Source organism: Leptinotarsa decemlineata, unplaced genomic scaffold (assembly GCF_025532065.1).
Source record: "Leptinotarsa decemlineata unplaced genomic scaffold, Ldec_3_MD MMD2_tig00003335_RagTag_RagTag, whole genome shotgun sequence".
Classification (NCBI taxonomy): domain Eukaryota; kingdom Metazoa; phylum Arthropoda; class Insecta; order Coleoptera; family Chrysomelidae; genus Leptinotarsa; species Leptinotarsa decemlineata.
Window position 1 is genome coordinate 4,510,272 of NW_027412587.1, and position 24,037 is coordinate 4,534,308.

General features: G+C 32.4%; 1 protein-coding gene across 4 annotated transcripts in view; it reads left to right on the forward strand.

Annotated features, from left to right (window-relative positions):
* The first annotated feature begins 3,815 nt into the window (after positions 1 to 3,815).
* LOC111508054 (acyl-CoA Delta-9 desaturase) overlaps positions 3,816 to 24,037 on the forward strand; it is a 40,236-nt gene continuing 20,014 nt past the window's right edge. The window contains exon 1 of one of the 4 annotated variants that reach the window (XM_074177985.1): positions 3,816 to 4,164. Coding sequence is in view for 2 of the 4 variants with exons in the window: in XM_074177983.1 (XP_074034084.1) it covers positions 22,320 to 22,393 (74 nt within the window). In the remaining 2 variants the exon portion in view is untranslated. Of the gene's footprint in view, positions 4,165 to 4,379; positions 4,401 to 20,620; positions 20,671 to 22,267; positions 22,394 to 24,037 lie in introns of those variants that run through there. The other 3 variants (XM_074177986.1, XM_074177984.1, XM_074177983.1) reach the window with 3 other exon arrangements.

Sequence of the window (24,037 nt, forward strand, 5' to 3'; positions counted from 1 at the left end):
TAGCATGTTGCCATATGTAACACTTAAGGTACTTGATAAATCCGCTCGATACCAGCGCCGAATTAAAATTATCAATAATCTTTCAAATGTATCTTTCAAATACAACAAACTTTTTAAATCATCAAAAAATTTAATTCTTTCTCAGAAATTAGCTTTTTCAAAAGATTGATGAAATAAAATGATACTTGCTGGAGAATGTTTTGCACAAAAGTTGTAACCAAATTTTAAATTGAATGCATAAAAGTGAATGTTGGAAATATTCAACACTTTCAATAAAATTGAAATATAACAATCTTTATTATTCATAGAAAAATATTTAGTATGGAAAGTTAATTTTCTATATTTTCAGACAAACGAAAGTCTATTTTTATTACCAACAATGTTTCATGGGAAATCTTTGACAGTCATTCAAATTAATGAATCGAAGAGGTTTTGTATTAAAGTGTATAATATATTAAAATTCTTGCAAAGCGCTTTCGACTTTTGTCATCATCAGTGCTCACCTGAAAGTAAGTGATCTAGTTGAAAAGGGAATTTAGTGAAATTGAAGTTGTAAAATTTTAAGGTTAAAAAATTTGGAAAAATTGTTTGAGATTACTTACTTGTCAGCGACAGGAAGTATCATGATAAGTGAATTGTACATTGTAATATTTAAATTATATAAAACAAAATAGGCTTATAGCTAAAAAATACATTTTTTGGATTCAGGCCATGTGGTTCAGTCAAAGTATTTTATGAAGAAGGACAACTTGAGACAGAATGTGTCAAGTGTCATGTTAAAATAATGGTACCAACTTGAGGAGTGGTCCATTATGGGTTTGACTGAATATGTAGAGGAAAAATATTGAATAAATTATATTAATAAACTGTGATTAATTAATAATTCATAATCCTCTTATGAAGGGGAAGGAAATCTCTGTTCAAGTTTACTTGAGTATTCAGACAATGATCATTGTTGGAAAGTTCTTTAGAAATCTCCAACTCTTCAAACAAGTTGGAGATTTCTAAAGAACTTTCCAACAATGATCATTGTCTGAATACTCAAGTAAACTTGAACAGAGATTTCCTTCCCCTTCATAAGAGGATTATGAATTATTAATTAATCACAGTTTATTAATATAATTTATTCAATATTTTTCCTCTACATATTCAATCAAACCCATAATGGACCACTCCTCAAGTTGGTACCATTATTTTAACATGACACTTGACACATTCTGTCTTAAGTTGTCCTTCTTCATAAAATACTTTGACTGAACCACATGGCCTGAATCCAAAAAATGTATTTTTTGGCTATAAGCCTATTTTGTTTTATATAATTTAAATATTACAATGTACAATTCACTTATCATGATACTTCCTGTTGCCTGACAAGTAAGTAATCTCAAACAATTTTTCCAAATTTTTTAACCTTAAAATTTTACAACTTCAATTTCACTAAATTCCCTTCTCAACTAGATCACTTACTTTCAGGTGAGCACTGATGATGACAAAAGTCGAAAGCGCTTTGCAAGAATTTTAATATATTATACACTTTAATACAAAACCTCTTCGATTCATTAATTCAAATAAGTGTATTCAGCTTTTCCAAATCCTTTTAGTCATTCAAATATATTAGAAAGTGAATTTAAAGTTTCATTATAATTCAACAGTCATATAAATAACTAACATTTTATTCAAAGGTCAAAATTATATGCGGAATTGAAACGTTTGTTGAATTTACTCGAATAATACATTCCATTGATTGTTGAATAAAAATGTTTGTTCATTGCTGAGTTGAACTATATGTATATAGGTTATTTTTCAGCATAATATATAGTAAATTGGCGTTCCATTTTCCAATACTCTGAAACAATATTTTTCTTCGGAATCAATAAAAGCTTCAAGTTATTTCATTAGTCTTTCTTATTCAAATAACAATTTTATTCATGTAACATTTTAAATCAAGTGTCATTTAAAATAGAACAAATTTTGCGAACGTTTTTAATGTGTCGAACAAATGCATGAATCAATTGAATTCAAACAAATAAATTGTTAGTTGAATAAATTGAAGAATGAATATTTGTGACAATAAAAACTAAAACGGCGTTCCATATTCGTGAAAGCCATTTTTTGCCAAAAATGCAATGACTTGTACAATAACAAAATGTCATTAAGTGCAACAAATTGAAAGTCAAATTTAGAAACATCAAAGTCGAAGCCTATTATGATAAGAATTTTTTTTTAAATATTCCCAATTTTTCGAAAAAGAATGATAACTTATGATACATCATTAAAAAGGTAAAATCTAGTTCTATACAAAACAGAAAGAATCCAATGTAGCGCCCATAAGAAAAAATAAAGTTGATGATGGTGGCCGGAAGACGAAATGTCGGATATTAAATCCGAAAACATCATTATGTAGAAGGGAAAAAGTGGCGATGTGGAAGTGCAATTTATTCTCGAATCCTTTGAAAAAAATCATAACCATTTTCCGAAATATCTCCGGATATAATCGAAATTTCAGAACTTTCTCAACGCCATATTGTTAGTCAGTTAGTCAGTTTAACCATCTTCGTATCTCTCATAGTTTCCGAGATCCGAATGGTGAGGATCGAACTTGAAACACCCTGTAAAGGGCAAGATAAATGAGAGGATTGTTTACATGTCGATGGTACGAGAAGAAATTGGAAGTATTCATACACTATACAACTCATTTTTACCTCACAAACCTCCAAAAAGTAAATCAATCGGTCAAAATCACAAAAAAATTAAATTCGAATAAAACGGATTCAAAGTAGTACTTGCATTTTAAAAATTTTAAACTTTAACTACCGCATATGAACACACGACAGACGTTAAAACGTAACAGGCCACTTCGACACTGCAACAATGAATTCCCCCAGCCGATTGCAGTTGAATCTGATTAGTTAACATAAGGAAGCATATTTATTTTACCCAATAGATGCAAATGTGCGTGATGACGCATTTATCTTTGTCTGAGTTGCTTTGCTTGTTGAATGGATATGATTTAAATATGGAAAACGTGAAGAATATAACCCATCGGATGTGAAGAACAAGTCTTTTGAATTTGTTGTGGAATTGGCCGCGGTGGTAGTGCACCCGACTCACGATCGGAAGGCCGTGGGTTCGATTCTCGCCTCGACCAGATATTTTTCTCGAGAGAATTTATCTGGTTGAAGGTGTTATGATTCTGCAACCGTGTTAGGAATCACACGTTAGTCCTTAGCTCGCACAAGTTTCTCAACTTCTGAGAGTTGTCGTTCGCATGAATAGATTCGCAATTTATATATCATGAACCAAAACTCAGCGATGAAAAAAAAAAGGAACTTCAATTGTTCAGACTTCACCAGAAACAATTGTTCTTCCATTTATATACTGAGAGAACTCGATCTGATATCGTCTACTCTTGAAAAGTGGTAGAGGTTTGTGTACATTACAACTCGTTAATATTTTGGCTAAAAAAAGACAGGAAGGTATCTTCAATTTTTTGTTACTGGAAGGTTCGTTAACCTTCCAGAACAAATATTTGCGTACAACCTCTGTAGATTACCTACGTCGCGTCGTGTTCCTGAAGTTTTCGAATACCCCTCGTATCATCCCGTCACGAAACATAAAGACTGCGCCTCGTATCGTCCTGTGCGTCCGAGGCTCTCCCGATTCTTGAAGACAAAACGTCAGTTGCAGAAAAAACGTCGGACTTTGACCACTGCTAGGCACTCACCTATCTGCGTACCTTAACGGCGCGTATCCAGGCCGGCCGAGAGAAACAAAGACCGCTCACGAAAGAGAGGGGGCAGAGCTTGTATCACGCCACCGGGTTGCCAAATGAAAGCGATTTGGAGATTATGGCGTGATGTGGAAGATTTACGGGCGCTGTTGGGAATCGCTACCTATGACTATGCCGGCGTTTAAACATTGAACTTCAAGTCTGATCACCACGTGTGCTTCGGTGGGCTATCCCGCGTGGCCGGCGAACTTGACAGGAGACTTCGTGACCTATATATATATAATACTCTGCTAAAAGTCATCACCAGTAGCCACTGTACTTTTCGCGAGTGATTGCGTATCTACTTGTCGGTAGTTTATCGATTGTTGCTAGTTACTGACGTGTGTTATTTTTGGATTTGCCAAGTGCCTTTTCGGTGTCTTCTGAGGATACAGGTGAGTGTTTGTTGCAGTACCTACACACTTTTGGAAGGTATTCAAATGCGTTACGTAAATTTTGGCAAACTTTCAAAAAGTAGCCAATACTTCCTCCCCCTCTGTTAAAATGATTCCTTAGATTGTTAGATGAGATTACATCAAAGTCAAGTACAAAGAAACATTAAGATTGATAGGTAGTCAGACAAATCAGACTCTTGCGGTAGGTTTCTTATTATTTTGAAGAAACTTGTAAGGTAAGACTCGAAAACATTATTTCTAATTCCTATAAGATTTTTTCATGTACCAATGCATATACTAAAGAACTCTACAGTAACAAGTGCTTACTGGATCAAGCGGTAACTATAAGAATATAAGGTAACATTGTTTTCAAATTTGTATGTTTTTGGGGGCCCTAATTTAGGTTTACGTGGCATATTGGGATCAGTTACTTTGAGTAATGAATGTTCTAGTCATAAGTTTTTTGCTCATTAGTCTTTACTGATAAACAAAACTCTTTTGGAGAATTTGACTATGACGTTATTTTTCACTCGATTAGTATCGTCAATGCAGTTGTCCTTAGCCTTGTAGGTTGTAATTTGTGATTTTTGATTAATTGCCATGCTTTGTCAATAACAGTTTATGCAAGGAAAATATACTCGTATACCTGAAAAGTTAGGTAAAGAGAACGGATATAATGAACAGTAACAGACAGCACTTGAATATATTTTAATATAGGAGTATAACCAAATGTCCTATCTATAAAACTCATTTTGAATCAAACTTTTTCAGATAGATATTTTCGAAGTAGTCCGTTGTTATTATAGGATTTTTACATCACATAATATAAAAATGTCTATCCAATATTTGTTTGTAAATTTATTGATTTTAAGATTGTTCCAGTCCCTAATTAAACAAGTAATTAGACTAGAATGCTTCAAAATATTTTTGTGAACTCAAACTTTTCATGGTGATTCAAATAAGAAGGTCTAATAAAATTATAAGATTGAATTTCAATAAGATTCTATTAAACAATTTAGAATATTACAGAATATAACTGAATAATATTACAGATATTTTTTAATCTTTTTTCACCAAGTTAATAGAAGAATACAAAGGTTTACTACAAAGTTTACCAGTATAGTTAGATCTCTGTTTTAAGATTTCATCAATTTCACTCAAGTGGTCATCTTCTGATGATACTAACTTGGTTAGCAAAACATGCGTCGAGTATATATATTGAGTATATATTTCGATACTGCAGAGTTATGAAATCATTCAACTTGTATAAAAATCCTTCATTGGAAAATATCATTTTTTTCCAAAATTTCAATATTTCTAAACTAAGTTAATTATTATTCCTCAACTTTTAATCCCAGTTTTACTCAATAAATCAATTACTTAACATCCCCATCAGTTTTATATTTTTCTTTCAAAGCAAAATATTCAGTATCTAGGTTAATATGAGCAAATAATACAATTATTCTATTTGGTACTTGAGCATATGATTGACGCTAATAGAAGTATTTTTTCACCGAGTTTTTCTCTTCATCATCGAGCATCTTATTCTCTATACGTTTTTCTAAATCTATCGCCTTCTAATTTCAATTCTCAATTTAAGTTTTCACTAGTTCTGGTATTGTGATGCACTGTTTGGTACCTTTGTTGTAGTAATAGATATTACTGGAGTTTTTTTCCCAACACCAAACTAATCATACTTACGAAGTTATCCTTATTTATACCATAGATACCTGCGTCTCAAGTTTCTTAAATTAATTTCACAATATTGCCTTTTCTACTAGTCTTAAATTAATGTAATCCAAAAGAATCCAAATCCAAAAGACAAATTCGAGAATTAGGAAAAGTCTGGAATTTACGAAATTAAATGCAAGGACTGCGATGCAAAATATTATGGACAGACAAAAAGATCTATTAAAATAAGATTAAAGGAACACTTAGCACACTTAAAATATGGGAGACCTGAAAAATCAGCAATCGCCCCTCATATTTTGCAACAAAACCATTCCATATAGACTTTAATTCATTAAGATTAGTTAGGCAAGTTAACAACAATAGGCATCTAGATGCCTATGAAAGTGTAGAAATAAGTAAACACAATAATATTATGAATAACGATGGTGGACCAATACCTAATAGTATACTATATAGCTTGTTGAAATAATATTTTAATTATTAGATTTACTTGACTATTACATAAGGACACATTGTAAAATAAATTTAAGACTAGTAGATGGGGCAATATCGTGAAATTAATTTAAGACATTTGAGACGCAGGTACCTAAAAGAGGTATCTATCGTATAAATAAGGATAACTTTGTAAGTATGATTAGTTTGATCTTCCTCTTGAAGAGGATCACTTGGTGATCGAAACACGTGTCGAGGTATTAAAACAACGGTTTGGTGTCCAAGAAACAATATATAGGGAATGAACCAAGCTTTTATACAGGTTGGCTTTGAGTCTCATAAAAAGCATAACCTTGTTCTGTCGTATAATGTCTATAAATCTAGTCTTATAAGAAAATATGTATCTGATGATATATAATATATGATCTCCCTATAGAATATCATTTGTTTTCCAAACTTACCATTAATATTTGTCAATTATTGCATTTTTCTCTATATTATATTATCCTTTTCATTTTCTCTCAGTATATATGTTTTCTTAGCTCTTTTAGTGTTATTTGAAATGTTCTTAATGTTGGTCTCAAAACTTCTTTTCTATTGGGTTTAGACTTTTGATGAAAACATTCGTGAAAAAATGTAAATAAAATAGAGAAATTACTTTGGTTTTTTATTAATATATTCAATTTGTTCTAAGTAGGTATATCATTTTCAAATTCCGATGTAATTTCCACCTTTAATAAGGTTTACTTCAAGTACATTTTCTTTTTGAGGGTTTTTCAAAGGTTTGGATATTTTCATAAATTATTTTCGATACGTTGAAAATATCTGTGATTAGGTTGTCGTTGTTCAGGGTACAATTCCTGATACATCGCCAGAGATTTGGTAGCATTTCTCAAACATTTCGAATAAACAAAAAGCATATCCACTTTTCCGTCATTGAAAAAATTCATGATTTTTCCTTAAAATCGCTCACCAAATTGAATAACTGTTTTATTTTGTGTTTGACAATCAACTTGACATTCACATTAATGTATTTCATGGCTTACTTCAAAAAATACATTATCGCTTGTCATTTTTCTCCTGAATATAATCTTTTGGCTTTTTTATACAGTATTTTTATTATTTAATTCATGTTGTTATACTCATTTTTTGAACAGAAATATTTTGTAGCCACAAATTTTCAAGAGACTTTTGGAATTTACCTATTAATGGCTTGGTATTGACATAAAGATTATTGGTCTCCCCTTTTCAAGACAACCCTGACAGAAATCTATTTGGATTTCAGTGAATATAAATTTTTAGGATCTCAATGAACAACATCACCGACGGGAAAACTCTGTTTAGATTTCAGAAATTCCAGCTCTTGATAAAAATATCATAGAATATTGATGATGTGTTTTCGGGAGAATCGTCGAGAAAGACATATGTTGTAATATATCAATATATCGATGACTAGCAAAATGTATAAAAAATATGCAGGTCGGTATTTTAAAAAATATATTGATGATGGATTTCAATGAACGAAACGTCGCATTGAAAAATGGGTTGAATCAGATTATGAAAAACATGAAATGAGGCAAAAATTTCCTTTGTGATCATTTGGTATTATCGAAAATGGAGGCGCTAGAACAAAAAAATAAAATCTGTCATTTACAGTTTTTTGCAAGTATGTTAGAAACGGTTGGTAATTTTACCGATCTAGGAACACCATTATATTGCATTTCTAAAAAGACAACTTTTTTTCCATTTAAGCGTCCTTGTAAAACCTACCGAACCAGCCGAATCAACTGTAAACATAAAAATTGTGGTGGGCGGTTGTTAGGTTTAAAAGAACGAAATTTCGCTCATGTCTAAGTAATTAATCAAATATTCAGGTTCATGAATTTACAGAGTGAACTGAACCATTGGAACAGTGTGATATCAATAAACAATTGTTCAGTTTTACAAATCAGAATGATATGTAAATACGAATTTTTGTTTTCTCGAGATTCACAAGGCTCTCATTATTTTTTTTTTCTAGAAAATATATGTTGACGCGAATGATATCGATAAACAAGTTCCTTTTTTTCTAGGTAACTTAACTAATCATTTTATTTTTCTTCTGTTCAAATGACTTCTTTTTCTAAACTAATGATGTTTTATCGATAAACAATTTCTGTGAATAATTTATGGTGTACAAGTCGATCAAATGTTGTGAAAAATTCCTGAATTTTTCATTTTTCCTTGATGATAACGAAGTGCACACTTATTGAGACAACATTCTAATGTTCTGTGTTCTAAAAATAGTATTGGAAATAATTTAGTTTCATTTCGAATTTCATATCTTTACGGGATAAAAAATTCGTCCTCGCAGTCCATTATTCCATTATATGTTATGTTGAAAGATATTTACTACTGCATAGCGTCCCTTAATAATTTTATTCTCAGGAAACAATCAATAGGGGTGTAGGCCAAAAATTAATGATTGAACAATGTCACTAGTAGCTGATGCGTCCTTCTACAAGTATGAGTGGGTGGTCCATTCAGCTAAATTGGTCAAAACTAGTTATGGATATATCAACGATTCTTGATCCATTTGAAGACTGACATTGCTGAAAGATCTAAGTGTCAGTCCCACGTTGTTTTTTTTACTTCCTGAAAATTTTAATTTTTGTCACTTAGCACCTGTCGACCAAATGGAGAAGTTGAGCAAAATTATCACAAACAGTTGGGAGTCGAAATGAATCATGCCAAAAAATAGCGATTTACCCTTCTTGTTCGTAGCGTCAGATCGTAGTTATCGCTGTTCCTCCGTTCTGATAAGTCCTAGGAAGCTAAAATTTGGTGTCTGTGTGCTTCTAAGGCCCTAGATGTGCACTAACAAAGGATTTTCAAATATTCCAACTGGGGAGCCACCCGTGGGGGGGAAAGGGGCGCGTTTACATATGATAATTACCTTTACATTACTGTTTCTCCTATACCGCTATATTTTCGGAGGCTTAACTTTTTTATGTAAGTTCATTTTATGTTGTAGATCTGCAATAAAAAAGGCTTTTAGATTTTCCAATATTCCAACTGAGGAGCCCCCAGTAAGGGTAAAAGGAGCGGGTTCACATATGACAATTATGTTTTCACTACATTGATGGATGTAGCCGTTACTATGTGGTAGGAGATCATGATGAAAAGAGAAATGAAAATTTCTATGTTTTTTACCACTTTTATTTGTAACTAGCGTTACTGCAGTTTCGTCCTATATGGACATTTTCAAACTTAAACAATAAACTAATAATGATTTATTACATTCACTAATATATATCATTCAGGTACTTGATTGAGTACCTGAATTTACAGTTCACAATGCGCATGTGCCAATTTAAAAACCGGAGAGTAAATTAAATCGATTTGGTCATTTAACAGGTTGCACCCGCAATGTTTATGCTTGTGAATTTCTAAGGATTCTAAATAATTGAGTTTGCAACCCTTCCTTGCATAGTGCAGAATTTCCGTATCGTTTAGATTCGGAAACTTGTGGTTGCCAAGGAATGGTTTGAAAACGTCGAATCATTTTTTTTCAGTCTGTAGGACCTTTCATATTCAGCATACCGTTTTTGGAAATTTCGTCCGCATTGTCCCACATAAACACTATTATACTCCGGACACTTAAGCTTATAAACTCCTGATTTTTCCAACTTGTCGACCTTATCTTTGGCATTGAAAATAAAATGAGATAACCTAGCCTGTGGTCTGAATGCTACTTCCACATTGTTTTTTCTGAAGAAACCTGCGATTATTTCTGTTTTTTTTTCCAAAATATGTTAGTGTTACCAATTTCTTGATTTCTGGTTGTTTGACCTGAGGATATATTAATCTGTAAGTGAATTTCCGGCTTTGTTTCCTGACTAACTTCTGGATAATATCTGCGTTGAAACCGTTATTATAACCTATCTGTGTAATTGTATCAATTTCCCTAGCTAGATTGTCTGCAGACAAAGGCAGTGAGAATGCTCTGTGCAGCATTGAATTGTAGGCTGCTAATTTATGACTGTCTGGATGGAAAGAATCGCTTGGGATGGTGATGTCTGTAAAGCTGGGTTTTCTGAAAACATTGAACTCGAATATATTCTGATTGTGTGTAATGGCCAGGTCTAAGAAATTTATTTGTTCCTCTATCTCTGTTTCGAGTGTGAACTGAATGTTGCTATTGAGATTGTTCATGAATGTCATAAAAAGGTTCAGCTGTCGTGTAGTACCTCTGAAACAGGCAAGAATATCTTCTACATATCTGTACCAAAAATGAATATGTTTTTTACCCAGGTCGGAGTTTACTATCTTGATCTCCAAGTTGTACGGTATGTTGGAGAACATACCTTATAACCAAACCACGCCACATAATTCGATTTTAGTTTCATTCGATATAAAGAGTATGTTCTCCAACATACCGTACAACGAGTGTAAGCCCCTCATTTTAGGCATATTAGATCAAGCCAAAGTAGACCATATCGCTTCCTTTGAGGTTTCAACAGCTTTTGATGTGTGCCTGAATCAGAGTTACCTACAGTTCAACAACAAATTCTATAAACATGATTCAGGTTTACCAATGGGCTCACCCCTTAGTCCACTTTTAGCAGACATATTTATGAACAACTTGGAGACCAAGATAGTAAACTCCGACCTCGGCTAGCTGGACTGGCTGAACACTAATTTGTCCGTTTCACAATATTTCTTTATCAGTGCCGTGTGTTCGTGGAGTTAGGTGAGGTAGTGAGTGGTTTTGCAAACCGATTTTTGAAAACTTTTTCTAGATATCAATTACCTAACACCAAACTGATATTTTTGCACTCGACAATATTATGTGCAAAGTTCCATAAATCCGATCGTTATTCAACCCGATGATGATTCCACCTCATCCGAATATAGCGAAGAAGAATTTTGATTTTCCTAGCAATTTTGTTGGCTTCTTTCATTTTGTGAATATACGTTTGACGAGATTCGGTGTGATTATTTGTGTTTTCATTGTATTTTAGAGTTTTCGACTCGGAAATCAACTAACTTAAATTTTCATTTCATAATATAATTTCACAATTTTCATAATTACCCATGGTGGAAAAATTCAGTTGAGATAACTTTTTCATGGGGTGATCAATTGCTATGATTGTAAGAATAAGTAACTGAAAAACTACCACTGAAAAATAATATGCCGACGCCTATGTCGACGCGGGAATTCCTTCTCTGTGCTGTTCCAATTGGTATTGGAAATACTATATCAGCACTGCATCTGTGAGGAACCGGGCGGTTCGCTAGTACATACATATTTACACAAGATTTTCACTTGACCACAGTAATGGGAGATTTAAAACGCTGTTTTGCATCTTTGACGAACTCAACTCTTTTTCAATTAGAAAAGTATGACTCTTCTTCACTCTTCACTCGAGAGTGAAAAACGAGATTCGCTGGACGTTGATATCCAATTACTCCTAATAGATGTTCTTTCAATTCCAAAACCATTGTACTTGTATATTCTAATGTATATCAGCCGTTTCACCCATGCGCTTTGTATTGGTCATGGAAAAATTGATTCAAGGTGAACATAAAGAGATGAAATGAGAGTAACTGGTTAACGTTAATTCCTAATCAACAATTACTTTGAATAGTTTTATTGCAACTATTGTTATGATTCCAGCGACATGAATACAATCACTGAACCAGTATTTCCTTTGAACTTGAACTTTTCTTGTCGAGAATTATTTAGAAAAGTTAAATACCTTTCATTTGATTCATTCACAGTACTTGGGATATTATACGATTGAAAAGATGCAAAACAGATTTCAAGTGCGTGAAATTCAAATCATTTCATAAACTTCACCTTACGATCTGATCTTCACGAACTTCATTTTCAAAAAATATATAACATGTTTCACTATCACAGTAGCTTTTTCGCAGTGAATTCATCACGAACTTTATTTTCAAAAAATATATCACATGTTTGGCTATCACAGTAGCTTTTTCGCAATCAATTCGCTATGAAAAAGCTACTATTCACTGAAGTGAATTCACAAACTTCATTTTCAAAAAATATATCACATGTTTCGCAGTGAATTCATCACGAAAAAGCTACTGATTTCACAAACTTAATTTTAAAAAAATATATCACGACATGTTTCGCTGTCACAGTAGCTTTTTCGCAGTGAATTCACTGCGAAAAAGCTACTGGTCTTCACGAACTTTATTTTCAAAAAATATATCACATGTTTCGCTATCACAGTAGCTTTTTCGCTATGAAAAAGCTACTATTCACTGAAATGAATTCACAAACTTCATTTTCAAAAAATATATCACATGTTTCACTGTCACAGTAGCTTTTTCGCAGTGAATTCACTGCAAAAAAGCTACTGGTCTTCACGAACTTTATTTTCAAAAAATATATCACATGTTTCGCTATCACAGTAGCTTTTTCGCAATGAATTCGCTATGAAAAAGCTACTATTCACTGAAGTGAATTCACAAACTTCATTTTCAAAAAATATATCACATGTTTCGCAGTGAATTCATTACGAAAAAGCTACTGATATTCACAAACTTAATTTTCAAAAAATATATCACGATATGTTTCGCTGTCACAGTAGCTTTTTCGCAGTGAATTCACTGCTACTGATCTTCACGAACTTTATTTTCAAAAAATATATCACATGTTTCGTTATCACAGTAGCTTTTTCGCAATCAATTCGCTATGAAAAAGCTACTATTCACTGAAGTGAATTCACAAACTTCATTTTCAAAAAATATATCACATGTTTCGCAGTGAATTCATTACGAAAAAGCTACTGATTTAACAAACTTAATTTTCAAAAAATATATCACGACATGTTTCACTGTCACAGTAGCTTTTTCGCAGTGAATTCACTGCAAAAAAGCTACTGGTCTTCACGAACTTTATTTTCAAAAAATATATCACATGTTTCGCTATCACAGTAGCTTTTTCGCAATGAATTCGCTATGAAAAAGCTACTATTCACTGAAGTGAATTCACAAACTTCATTTTCAAAAAATATATCACATGTTTCGCAGTGAATTCATTACGAAAAAGCTACTGATATTCACAAACTTAATTTTCAAAAAATATATCACGATATGTTTCGCTGTCACAGTAGCTTTTTCGCAGTGAATTCACTGCTACTGATCTTCACGAACTTTATTTTCAAAAAATATATCACATGTTTCGTTATCACAGTAGCTTTTTCGCAATCAATTCGCTATGAAAAAGCTACTATTCACTGAAGTGAATTCACAAACTTCATTTTCAAAAAATATATCACATGTTTCGCAGTGAATTCATTACGAAAAAGCTACTGATTTAACAAACTTAATTTTCAAAAAATATATCACGACATGTTTCACTGTCACAGTAGCTTTTTCGCAGTGAATTCACTGCAAAAAAGCTACTGGTCTTCACGAACTTTATTTTCAAAAAATATATATCACATGTTTCGCTATCACAGTAGCTTTTTCGCAATGAATTCGCTATGAAAAAGCTACTATTCACTGAAGTGAATTCACAAACTTCATTTTCAAAAAATATATCACATGTTTCGCAGTGAATTCATTACGAAAAAGCTACTGATATTCACAAACTTAATTTTCAAAAAATATATCACGATATGTTTCGCTGTCACAGTAGCTTTTTCGCAGTGAATTCACTGCTACTGATCTTCACGAACTTTATTTTCAAAAAATATATCACATGTTTCGTTATCACAGTAGCTTTTTCGCAATCAATTCGCTATGAAAAAGCTACTATTCACTGAAGTGAATTCACAAACTTCATTTTCAAAAAATATATCAAATGTTTCGCAGTGAATTCATTACGAAAAAGCTACTGATATTCACAAACTTAATTTTCAGAACATATATTACGACATGTTTCGCTGTCACAGTAGCTTTTCCACAGTGAATTCACTACGAATAAAACTACTGATTTTCACAAACTTTATATTCAAAAAATGTATCATATGTTTCGCATTGCAAAAAAGCTACTGAATTTGCGAATTCAAAAGCTACTGAATTTGCGAATTCAGTAGCTTTTGAATTCACTGCGAAAAACTACTGATTTTCACAAACTTTATTTTCAACAAATTCATCACATGTTTCGCTATCACAGTAGCTTTTTCGCAGTGAATTTACTGCGAAAAAACTACTAATCTTCACAAACTTTATTTTCAAAAAATATATCCCAATAGCGAAACATGTGATATATTTTTTTTAAATAAAGTGAAAATCAGATCGTAAGATGTAGTTTATGAAATCACTATACAGGCTGATTCACGGTGGATGGCACATTAGACGTTTCTGTTGAACCAGACAACGGATCACTTTGAAAATTTAATGGAGGGCATATTCGGACATTCTCTAGCCAACTAAAATATTTTCGACAATGCGGTGTTGCCGCTTCTATTAGAAAGCAGTAGCAACTTTGATTTTTCAAATGGAACACTCTGTACATAATATTATTTTTGGAATCTCCAACAATTGCCCGACAACTTTTCTTGATATTTCCCTATACCTATCTGTTACCGTTTTCGAAATAAAAATTATTTCAATTTTTTTCTTCGAAAATCATGACTTCTAAAAATGCCGATATCTTTTAGTTAAGAAGTACTATGATATCGAAATTTGGTTTGGAGTTAGGTGATACTTGGACACTTCCCACACGTCAGCCTAATCTCCGTTACTTCAATACAGGGTGGTAAAAAAATACAGTTTTTTCGTTTGCTTGAAAAAGTTGCTGAAATTTTATTATTTTAAATGGAACACCCTGTATATTATTGAAAATTCGGAAAGCTGCTGAAATTTGCTTTCTTTCTATGTATATCATACCTATACCTAACTACTCAAGTTTCGGACTTATGAACATTTATTTGTGAAAATGTCCCTTCAGAATGGTATTTCCATTCGGTATTTGGTAAGCAGGCCATGATTACTATTTGACAGTAGCGTTGTGATATTCTCCTAATAATATCGACATTTTCGTCACTTCAGAAGTTGCAAATACCTTCAAAACGATGGAACAAAACTATTCAAACGAAGTTCTTATGAATTTGTTTATTATTTTTGGACAGTGTGACAAAATTATCAGCAGAACATGTAGAAAGTTCAATGAAATGTATCCGAATCTACCGCCAATGAACCTCAAGAAATTTATACGAATTCAGAACAATTTCAATGCATTTGGATCAACTTCTCGGACAGAATATGCTCTCCATTAAATTTTCAAAGTGATCCGTTGTCTGGTTCACCAGAAACGTCTAATGTGCCATCCACCGTGAATCAGCCTGTAGATCTTCATCAAGTAACGGCCGAATCTATCAGAAATACTGAATTCAGTTTATTTAGAAAATGTAGAAAATTCAGTGTGTTCACTTGAAGAAATTCACACTAGGCTTCAAAGCCTGTCTTACAAATTCTGCATATCAAGCACTATTACAATTATTCATTTGAAGAGTTTACAAACAAGTAAGTAGTGAAGCAATGTAATTTTTGAGGAGAAAATTGTATAATTTCGGCTCATAAAATAGACAATAGTTAAAAGAATTTTGGAAAGCAGTTTTATGGAAAAATTATATTGAATTGGTCTTCCATCTAGTGGTATATATGAATTGGGTTGATATTCAATAATTCAGTCGCTGTGTTGAGGTGTTTAATTGAAAATTATTTCGAGTAATGAATTTTGAGCAGTTTATGAAAGAGTAAGTGAGGTATTGTATGCAGCTTCCCAAGCTAGAATGTAATAATTTGAAACTCACTCAACGAGTAAAGAATACCTGAGTGTATTTTTTTTGGTAAGGTTTCACGCAGATCATAAAATTTAGATATCAATACCCGTAATATTTTTACACATATTTAGCTTATGGGCTCGGTTCATTTGAGGTGTTGGTTTGACAATACTCCAAAGTATTTAATAGATGTCCATTTTTCTATCGAATGACAATTACAACTTCTTTTCTTGCCACATGACTGATTATGTAATATTACCGTAAGGTTCTTTTTTGTTCTTTGGTTGGTCTCGGATTGTGGAAGTGAAAGTTATATACTTTGTTTCACTGATGTATGTTGGTATCATATTTTTGAAAACCATGTGATTTTTTTTCATATTTATCTCTGTAGTATTTTTAACCCCCTGTCTAAAGTAATTTGTAGAAATAAGAGCAGTATCGTCAGTATAACAGTATGTAACCCTTAAAGTTATTTATTTATGTCATATTATTAATGTAAACCGAAAACTAAAAAGGTCCAATGCCGTTCCCTGCGGTACGCCGGTTTTCATATTCAAATCAGTGCTTGTTTCGTTTACAACTTTGAGTTGTTGAATTAGTTTCGATGGGTATTTCTTGAGTATATCTGATGCAGTCCTTCGAATGCCATAATTTTCAAATGTTTCAATAGCAATTCATGTCGAAGACCTTCGTTAAATTCAAGGACTGGTCAAAGGTTGTGACTGTCGTGTTTAAATAATTGATTATTGCATTTTCGGTGTTTGATTATCACTACATAGTATAAAACGAAGTCGCTTCCCGCTGTCTTTTCCTATGTATGCTTAGATCTTTAAAACTACGCAACGGATTTTGATGCGGGTTTTTTAAATATATAGAGTGATTCAAGAGCATGTCTATAACATGCATAATATTTTAGAGGTTTCTGATGTGATGTCGTAAATAAAGATATTTTTTGCGCTATTATATTTTGAAATGTGTCTAGTGGTTGGGATTCACTCTACAATTTTCTGTTGGCATTAAGCTAATGATTACTTTTGTGAAGTAAACTTTTACAGTCTAAAAACCTTCAGTAGACATGATGTTCGATGCACAAATCTACTTCTTTTAGTTATAATAGAAGAACTTTCCCTTACTAAGTTTAGGATAATATACTAGAGTTAGTATTATGGATTAATCGTTTTATTTAAATCTCATGAAATCCACAAAACTCAAAAAAAAGTTATCTCAATACTTGACGACTGAGGGTTAAAATTCTGCCAAAAACTCAAAATTAATATTCCTTTTTCAATAAATGTAAATTTTCAACATTGTTGAAATTTACTTTCCGATAATTCAGCCTTTTTTTGAATATTGATAATAACTTTTTGGAGAAAGGAATCATTCCAATTGATGAAACTAAACAATTTCATGGATGTAAATTCACTTTCTACGTTTGAATAAATTCTTGGAATTGTAGTCTACAGCCAGACATCAAAATAAAGATATTGCTTTTACGGAATCCAGTCCAATTTCAGAGTCAGTCATTCATGCGAAACAGAAATTCAAAGTTAAATAGCATACTTGAAAAACCTATTGAGAAACGTGAAAGCCCCGTTTTTTACCATTTCATACGAAAATTTGGAACAAGAAAGTATTACTTCAGAGGGACCTACTTTGTAAAATAACATTTTTATTCAATTTACAAAAAAGGTTGAAATATATTTTCAAAACAATTTATATTTCGAATTGAAGGGGTTAGGAGTGATTAATTTTTTGGGAAAGAAAGTTTTTGGCTTTCTACGACTCCATCTGATACAAAAAAATGGATGAGAGAATCTTCCAAAGAAAGGAAGGAAGTAATCAATTTGAAAATGAGTAGCTCTATACATGGAAGTGTAGATCATGCGAAGAAGTACCTTTCAGACACAAACTGAAAGAAAGTCCTCCTGAAACAGCACTTTCATATAAACATGGAATTACACGAAAGAAAAAAAATATTTCGAAACAAATACTTCTATATGAACACTGAATTATACAGAAGATACTTTTCTCTACTCAGTTTGTATTTTAAACATTCGTTGTGGAATAAAAATCAGATATAATTCACATGAGTTCTACTTTAAATGAATGGTAACAAATTACACTTACATGGAACACTGTCATCCTCACTGGTATACATCGATGTTTCGCCTTAAGACACTTGCCCTAAGGCTCTTCAGTACCAAATTGAATAACATTATTATAGAAAATACACACAATTTATTCATAAATTACGATTTTGAATGGTATGGAATAAGCTTGATCTGCTTATGTCATCGATGACATCGTAATGACATTCATTCACCTATTTGATTTAATCCCAGCCAAGAGGAATCTTATATGAATTGAAAGTATATTTTAAGGAGAGATAATGTTTTGGAAAGAAAAGGCTTTGGCTCTTTACTTCTTCATTTTTATATAACATTTTATGGAAATCTTCCAAAGAAAAGGAGATAGCAATTACTGTAACTACTTTCTTGTGAACTATTCTAAGGATATTTTGTCCTTTGATAGGGTGCTTTGTTTCGAAGATACGGTGCAAAAAAGAATATATAATAAATATTTCGTTTATATAGGTGACAAGGGAAAGTAGGGATTCAAATAACAGAGCGATGATTGAAAATACTTCTTAATACTACTTACTCACACACACATATATATATATATATATATATATATATATATATATATATATATATATATATATATATATGTGAGTGCCTTTTCTGACAATCTTTTTCGGTAATATTCGATAATTCTTCTGTCATTAGCTGTATTTCCTACTTATCAAATTTTGGAAAATTATTTTCACGCCTTATGCTTTGTTTCAATTTTCCCCAAATCAACTCGATGGGATTGAAAACACAAAAATAGGGGGGAAGTGTCAGTATGGTGTGTCCATACTTTTCAGCAATACTCTCAAGGGCATACACTTTTTCAAATGTTTTTGTCTGTGAAACTTCAAGTAGTTGGTTTTTGGTATAGTTATCGTCAAAATATACATTTTATTCATTAAAAAACTTTTGTATTTCATCTTTCCTCGAATTTTTTTCGGTACTTTGATGAGCTGTCGCGAATGATAGGAAGCGGTGTCAAGAACTATTACACTATTAGCATCCAAATTTGGGATCAATGTGTTTTCAAACTATTCCTCAAAAATATTAGCTTTCATGAACTAATTATATAGTGAACATTGCAGTCCTCAATTTTTTTGTTTAAAAATAATCCTTCAAAATCTGTTTTTTCGTTAACCAGCTGTCGCCACCATAGGAACGACAACTCTTTCGCACAAGTCGAAACTTGTGCGAGCCAAGGACTAACGAGATCTTACCTTTTAACGTGTGATTCCTAGCACGCTCTGCTTCAATTTTTGAATTTATTCTGCATTGTCTTGACACTATGAAGGGCTTACGATAAGAATGTCTGTACAATCAGAAACAGCCCAAAGTCTACGGATAATAATAGAATTGGAAATTAGTGATTTCAATCGAAACATATTTTTTTAAGGTTTTTAATTTTAGCAAATGAGTACAGACTTTACAATCGATTTATAAGTATTTATAATAATCGAAATGGACGCGTTAAAAAGAACATAATATTTGATTAAAAAGTGAATAAATTTTACTATTGATAAAGGGATATCAATGATTAGAAACAAGTTTCAAACAACCAATTGTAATGTTGATGAATAAACGTTTTTAGAATACTTTTGCAACGGCTAATAATAATAACAATAATTCAACTAAACCACTTACCTTGTAGAAAGACAAGAAGTTTAACTCGCTACTTCACTGAAAGATCAATAAACAACTTTTTAACAATAAAATTAAAATAAACTAACTTGAATCAAGAATGCAGCTTCTCAATACTAAGTTGAATGAGCCATCTTAAATCAAAAATACAATTTGACTGTACTACAATTCGGATCGGTATAGACGTGCTTCAGGTCGATCTTCAACCATACACTACCACAAATCAAATTCGATGTCTTTAATAGATGAAAGTTGAAGCGTTAATTCGTAATCTGCGTCGGTATGAGTCATAGTTGTTAAGAAAATCAACAAAGTAATACAGTCAGTTTACTGTAAGATTTTCAGAAGGTTTTAAATTTTATGACCTGCCATATGTATCATGTTCGATGTTTTACATAGGTCAAATAAGAAGAACATTTAAAGAACGCATGAAAATATAGAAAATTTCCAGAATGGAAAAATGAACTCAGCGCATGCTGTTCTGCTCCTTACAGAGTAACATGAGTTCGGTCATGATTTTAAAAGTTCATTTTGAGAAGAATGGCTTGAAACTCAACCTTTTGGTCGACCTAACCTTTTTTTGGCTCACCCTGTATTTATTGTATTCGACTGGTCAAGCTATCTTTTCTAAAAACGAACCCCCTGGGTCTATCCCACCCTTTCTCGTCCAACATCAGAATTTCTCGCGAAATTGATCCTTAAAAAAAACCGCTAGTCACCCGATTCCCCCACCACCCTTGCGATCCCGTGACCTTTACCGTCCCGTCGGCGGTCGTCGCGACGCACAGTCAGTCGATACGACCCCTCCGTCATGTATTCTGCTTCAACCCGATGGAGCCATCGCAGGACGAAAACCCTTGTGATAGGTTTGGATTTGTTTCTTTTAAAAAATTGGTGTTGTCTAGATGTTTCTCGGTGTGACGTTTAAGTTGTTTTTCCTTTTGTTCTCGAGGATGACGAGTAAGTACACCTGGTTGGGAAAAGGGGGTGGGCCGTTGGGGTGCGGAGGTAAGTTCGGTTTCGGTTCCAAGGTCAAGCGGATGATTGACAGGTATTTGTCGTTCTTGCGGATGGTGACGTTCCCTGTACCTGAAGGTGCTAAACTATCAGTTTAGATAATCTACAAGGTTTTTCTGGATTCTGGTGTTCTAACTGTGATACGATGAAGTACTTGGGCTTTCAAACATATTTAATAAGTGTCCGGTCAGTCAAACTTGTTGAATTATTTTTGCACCAGTGAGCATAACAGTTTATTAGATAAAGTATTCGTTACTTCTCATATTAACAAGTTGACAGTGTGTAACTTGTTAAGTTATATCGGTAACAAGTTTACAGTAAGTAAAACTTATTCAATTATTTTTAGAACAATGTTTACAAAAGATTCTTAAGTATTTGTTTTCGGTTAATAAAATGATATCTGATTGAATTCCATATCGAATGTTTGGAGTACAAAATGAATAGTGTTTTTTGTATAATTCAATGTTCACATAAAAGTAACTGTTTCGAAAGTATTTTTTCTTTTGTGTAATTCATTTAAAAGTAATTGTTACTTATTTGCATAATCTACATATTGAGAGTTTATTTTGAAATTAATTGCTTTCTTTCCTAGAAAGGTTTCCACATTTTTTTATAAAGGTGGAGATGGTAGAATGGTAGAGAAGGAGATACAAAAAACCAACACTTTTCTTTCCCAAAAATCTCTCAATTGTTGAATTATATTTTCACCAAAAAGTTACATATGTGCCTTCTTATATTATTAACAGTAAATAAATAGTAAATTAACAGTAAATGAAACTCATTAAGTTACATTTGAACCAGAAATCATATCATTAATACCATTACCATTCAGTCAAACTTGTTAAATTATGTAATAACCCAAAATAACAACTATTTTTGCAGTCTCATATTATTAACACATTCAAAGTAAGTACATTTATATTTGCCTCAATGATTACAAATGATTCTAAAGTGTATGTATAACCTTGTGTAGATTTTTTAATACAATTTGTCGAGTTATATATTAATTAGCAGCAGAAATGACATCTGTGCCTTCTCATATTACTAACAAGTTGACAGCAAGTAAAACTTCTTCAGTTATATTTACACCAATGATTACAGCAGATTATAAACTGAGGTATTGTGTATATCTTCTCATTTTAATGACAAGTTTTCGATCAATTGAACTTCTTAAAGTTATATAACCACCAATTATCAAGAGATTATGAACTATATAGTATTGTGCCTTTTCATGTCGTTAATAAGTTAATAATGAATGAAACTTGATTAGTTTCTTTTGCAGATTTACTTAAACAAGTGCTGCTGTGTTGGCAGTGTAAAAAGCAGAATATTTATTTATCGTACTCCTCCCTGTAACAGCAAAAAAAGTCTCATTGTCTTCGTCAAAACGTTCATTAGGCATATTCAAAGTCATGAAAAACTGCTATGCATAAAAATAATAGGTTATGAATAGCATTAGGCGAAAGGTGGATTGTCTTATAAAGAAACTCTGCTTTCAATGGTATTGGTTCAGTTCAATTCCACCATCTTTGAAGTAATCACAATTTTGAATCAATCAAGAAAAACTTTCAAGTGAGTGCCCATACAGTAGTACAATCACGCTTGAAATTTCTTTCATTAATCGAGGCTTATCCATAAAAATAGTGGTATTTCTGATTGCAACAGCAAATTTGTCCAGAATGTGATAAACACACTGTTTAAAAATCTGTTTAAAATCTGTTTTTCCGTTAATCAGCTGTCGCACCCCTACGAACGACAACCCTCAGAAGTCGAAACTTGTGCGAGCTAAGGATTAACGAGGTCTTACCTTTTAACGTGTGATTCCTAACACCTAACTGAGGCCCAACACAAAATTCAATAGTCTCAAATCTGACGATCTTTTAGTCTTCTTAACTATTACTGATCTGTATTTCTTGCAAAGTTTTGGTTGCACATAGTTGTCTGTTCCACTTAACTCTTTAAATTCGTTAGGCACCCTTTCTGAACAGATTATCAATTTGTTCATAGTTTGCACAGTGTGAGATGCAAACTGTGAAAATGAAGGAGGAATTTCAGGGAACTTCTACAGATTCCAGGGAACATTTCCAAACAATTTTAAAGAACATGAAAATTATTCATTGTGTTCAGAAACACTAATAAAATGTTGTAAGTAGTTATCAAATTTTCTTGCATACATCAGAGACTACTTGTTCACAATGTGTGTTGAATATTTCAGGGGTCATTTTATTGAGAAATTGGGTACCATATTGCCCAATTAACGTATATACATGAGTTACTGATTGAGAGAACATTGTCCCACTATGTCATTTATGATTCAACCACCAGTAAATGTTATCAACCAATAACAAATTTTGCCATTAATCTGTTCAATTAGCTTCACTGATATCAATACTAATGATCAAAATGGCTAATTGTCCAACGTTTATAAAAGAATAAATACCTAAACATTTCAACACTGAACGTTAGCAAGATAGCTCTGATGAATTCACCATTGCGAAACACAATTGAGCATTATAAGATTCGTGAAGAGAAACTAGAGGTAGTTTCTATCTCTACAATTATAGTTAAAATTAAAAACATATATAATAAAGTTAGCTATTCATGATATGAGTGTTAAAAGTAAGATAGAAGTTGCTAACATTTTCTGTGCTATTTATTAATAGAAGACATTAAATTAATGGATAAATCATTGATTCTTCAAATTTCAAATACAAAAAAGAATATAGATCGTTTTTTTGCATTGTTAGAAAAAACATTGACTATTTTAATAAATACGTTGCATTACGCTCTTCTGTTATCAATCATCAACGGTTTTTTTCTGAAATACTCAAATTATAAATGCAGTGCCGACCCAGTTGGTATATAAACACGTTTGGGAAAATGCCCTCTACCATTGCTGAGTTTCTGAACCTCCCGGAACCAAAGGAATATACAGGTCACTGTTTCAAAAGGTCTTCTGCTTCTTTGCTAGCAGAATCAGAAGCGAATATAACGGCTATTGAGAAGCACAGAGGATGGAAGTTTACAATATCGATCAATCTATTTCTTATAAAAAGGCTATTGCTGAAAGAATAATTGCTACAGCTAGCTCCAGCGTTACAGCATCGTCCTCTTCACTTCAAGAATTAAATGTTAATGCCCATAAAATTGTCAACTGTAAATATATTACAAAGCTCTTCAACATAGCAAGGTAATAATATCAGCAGTTGTTCTAAT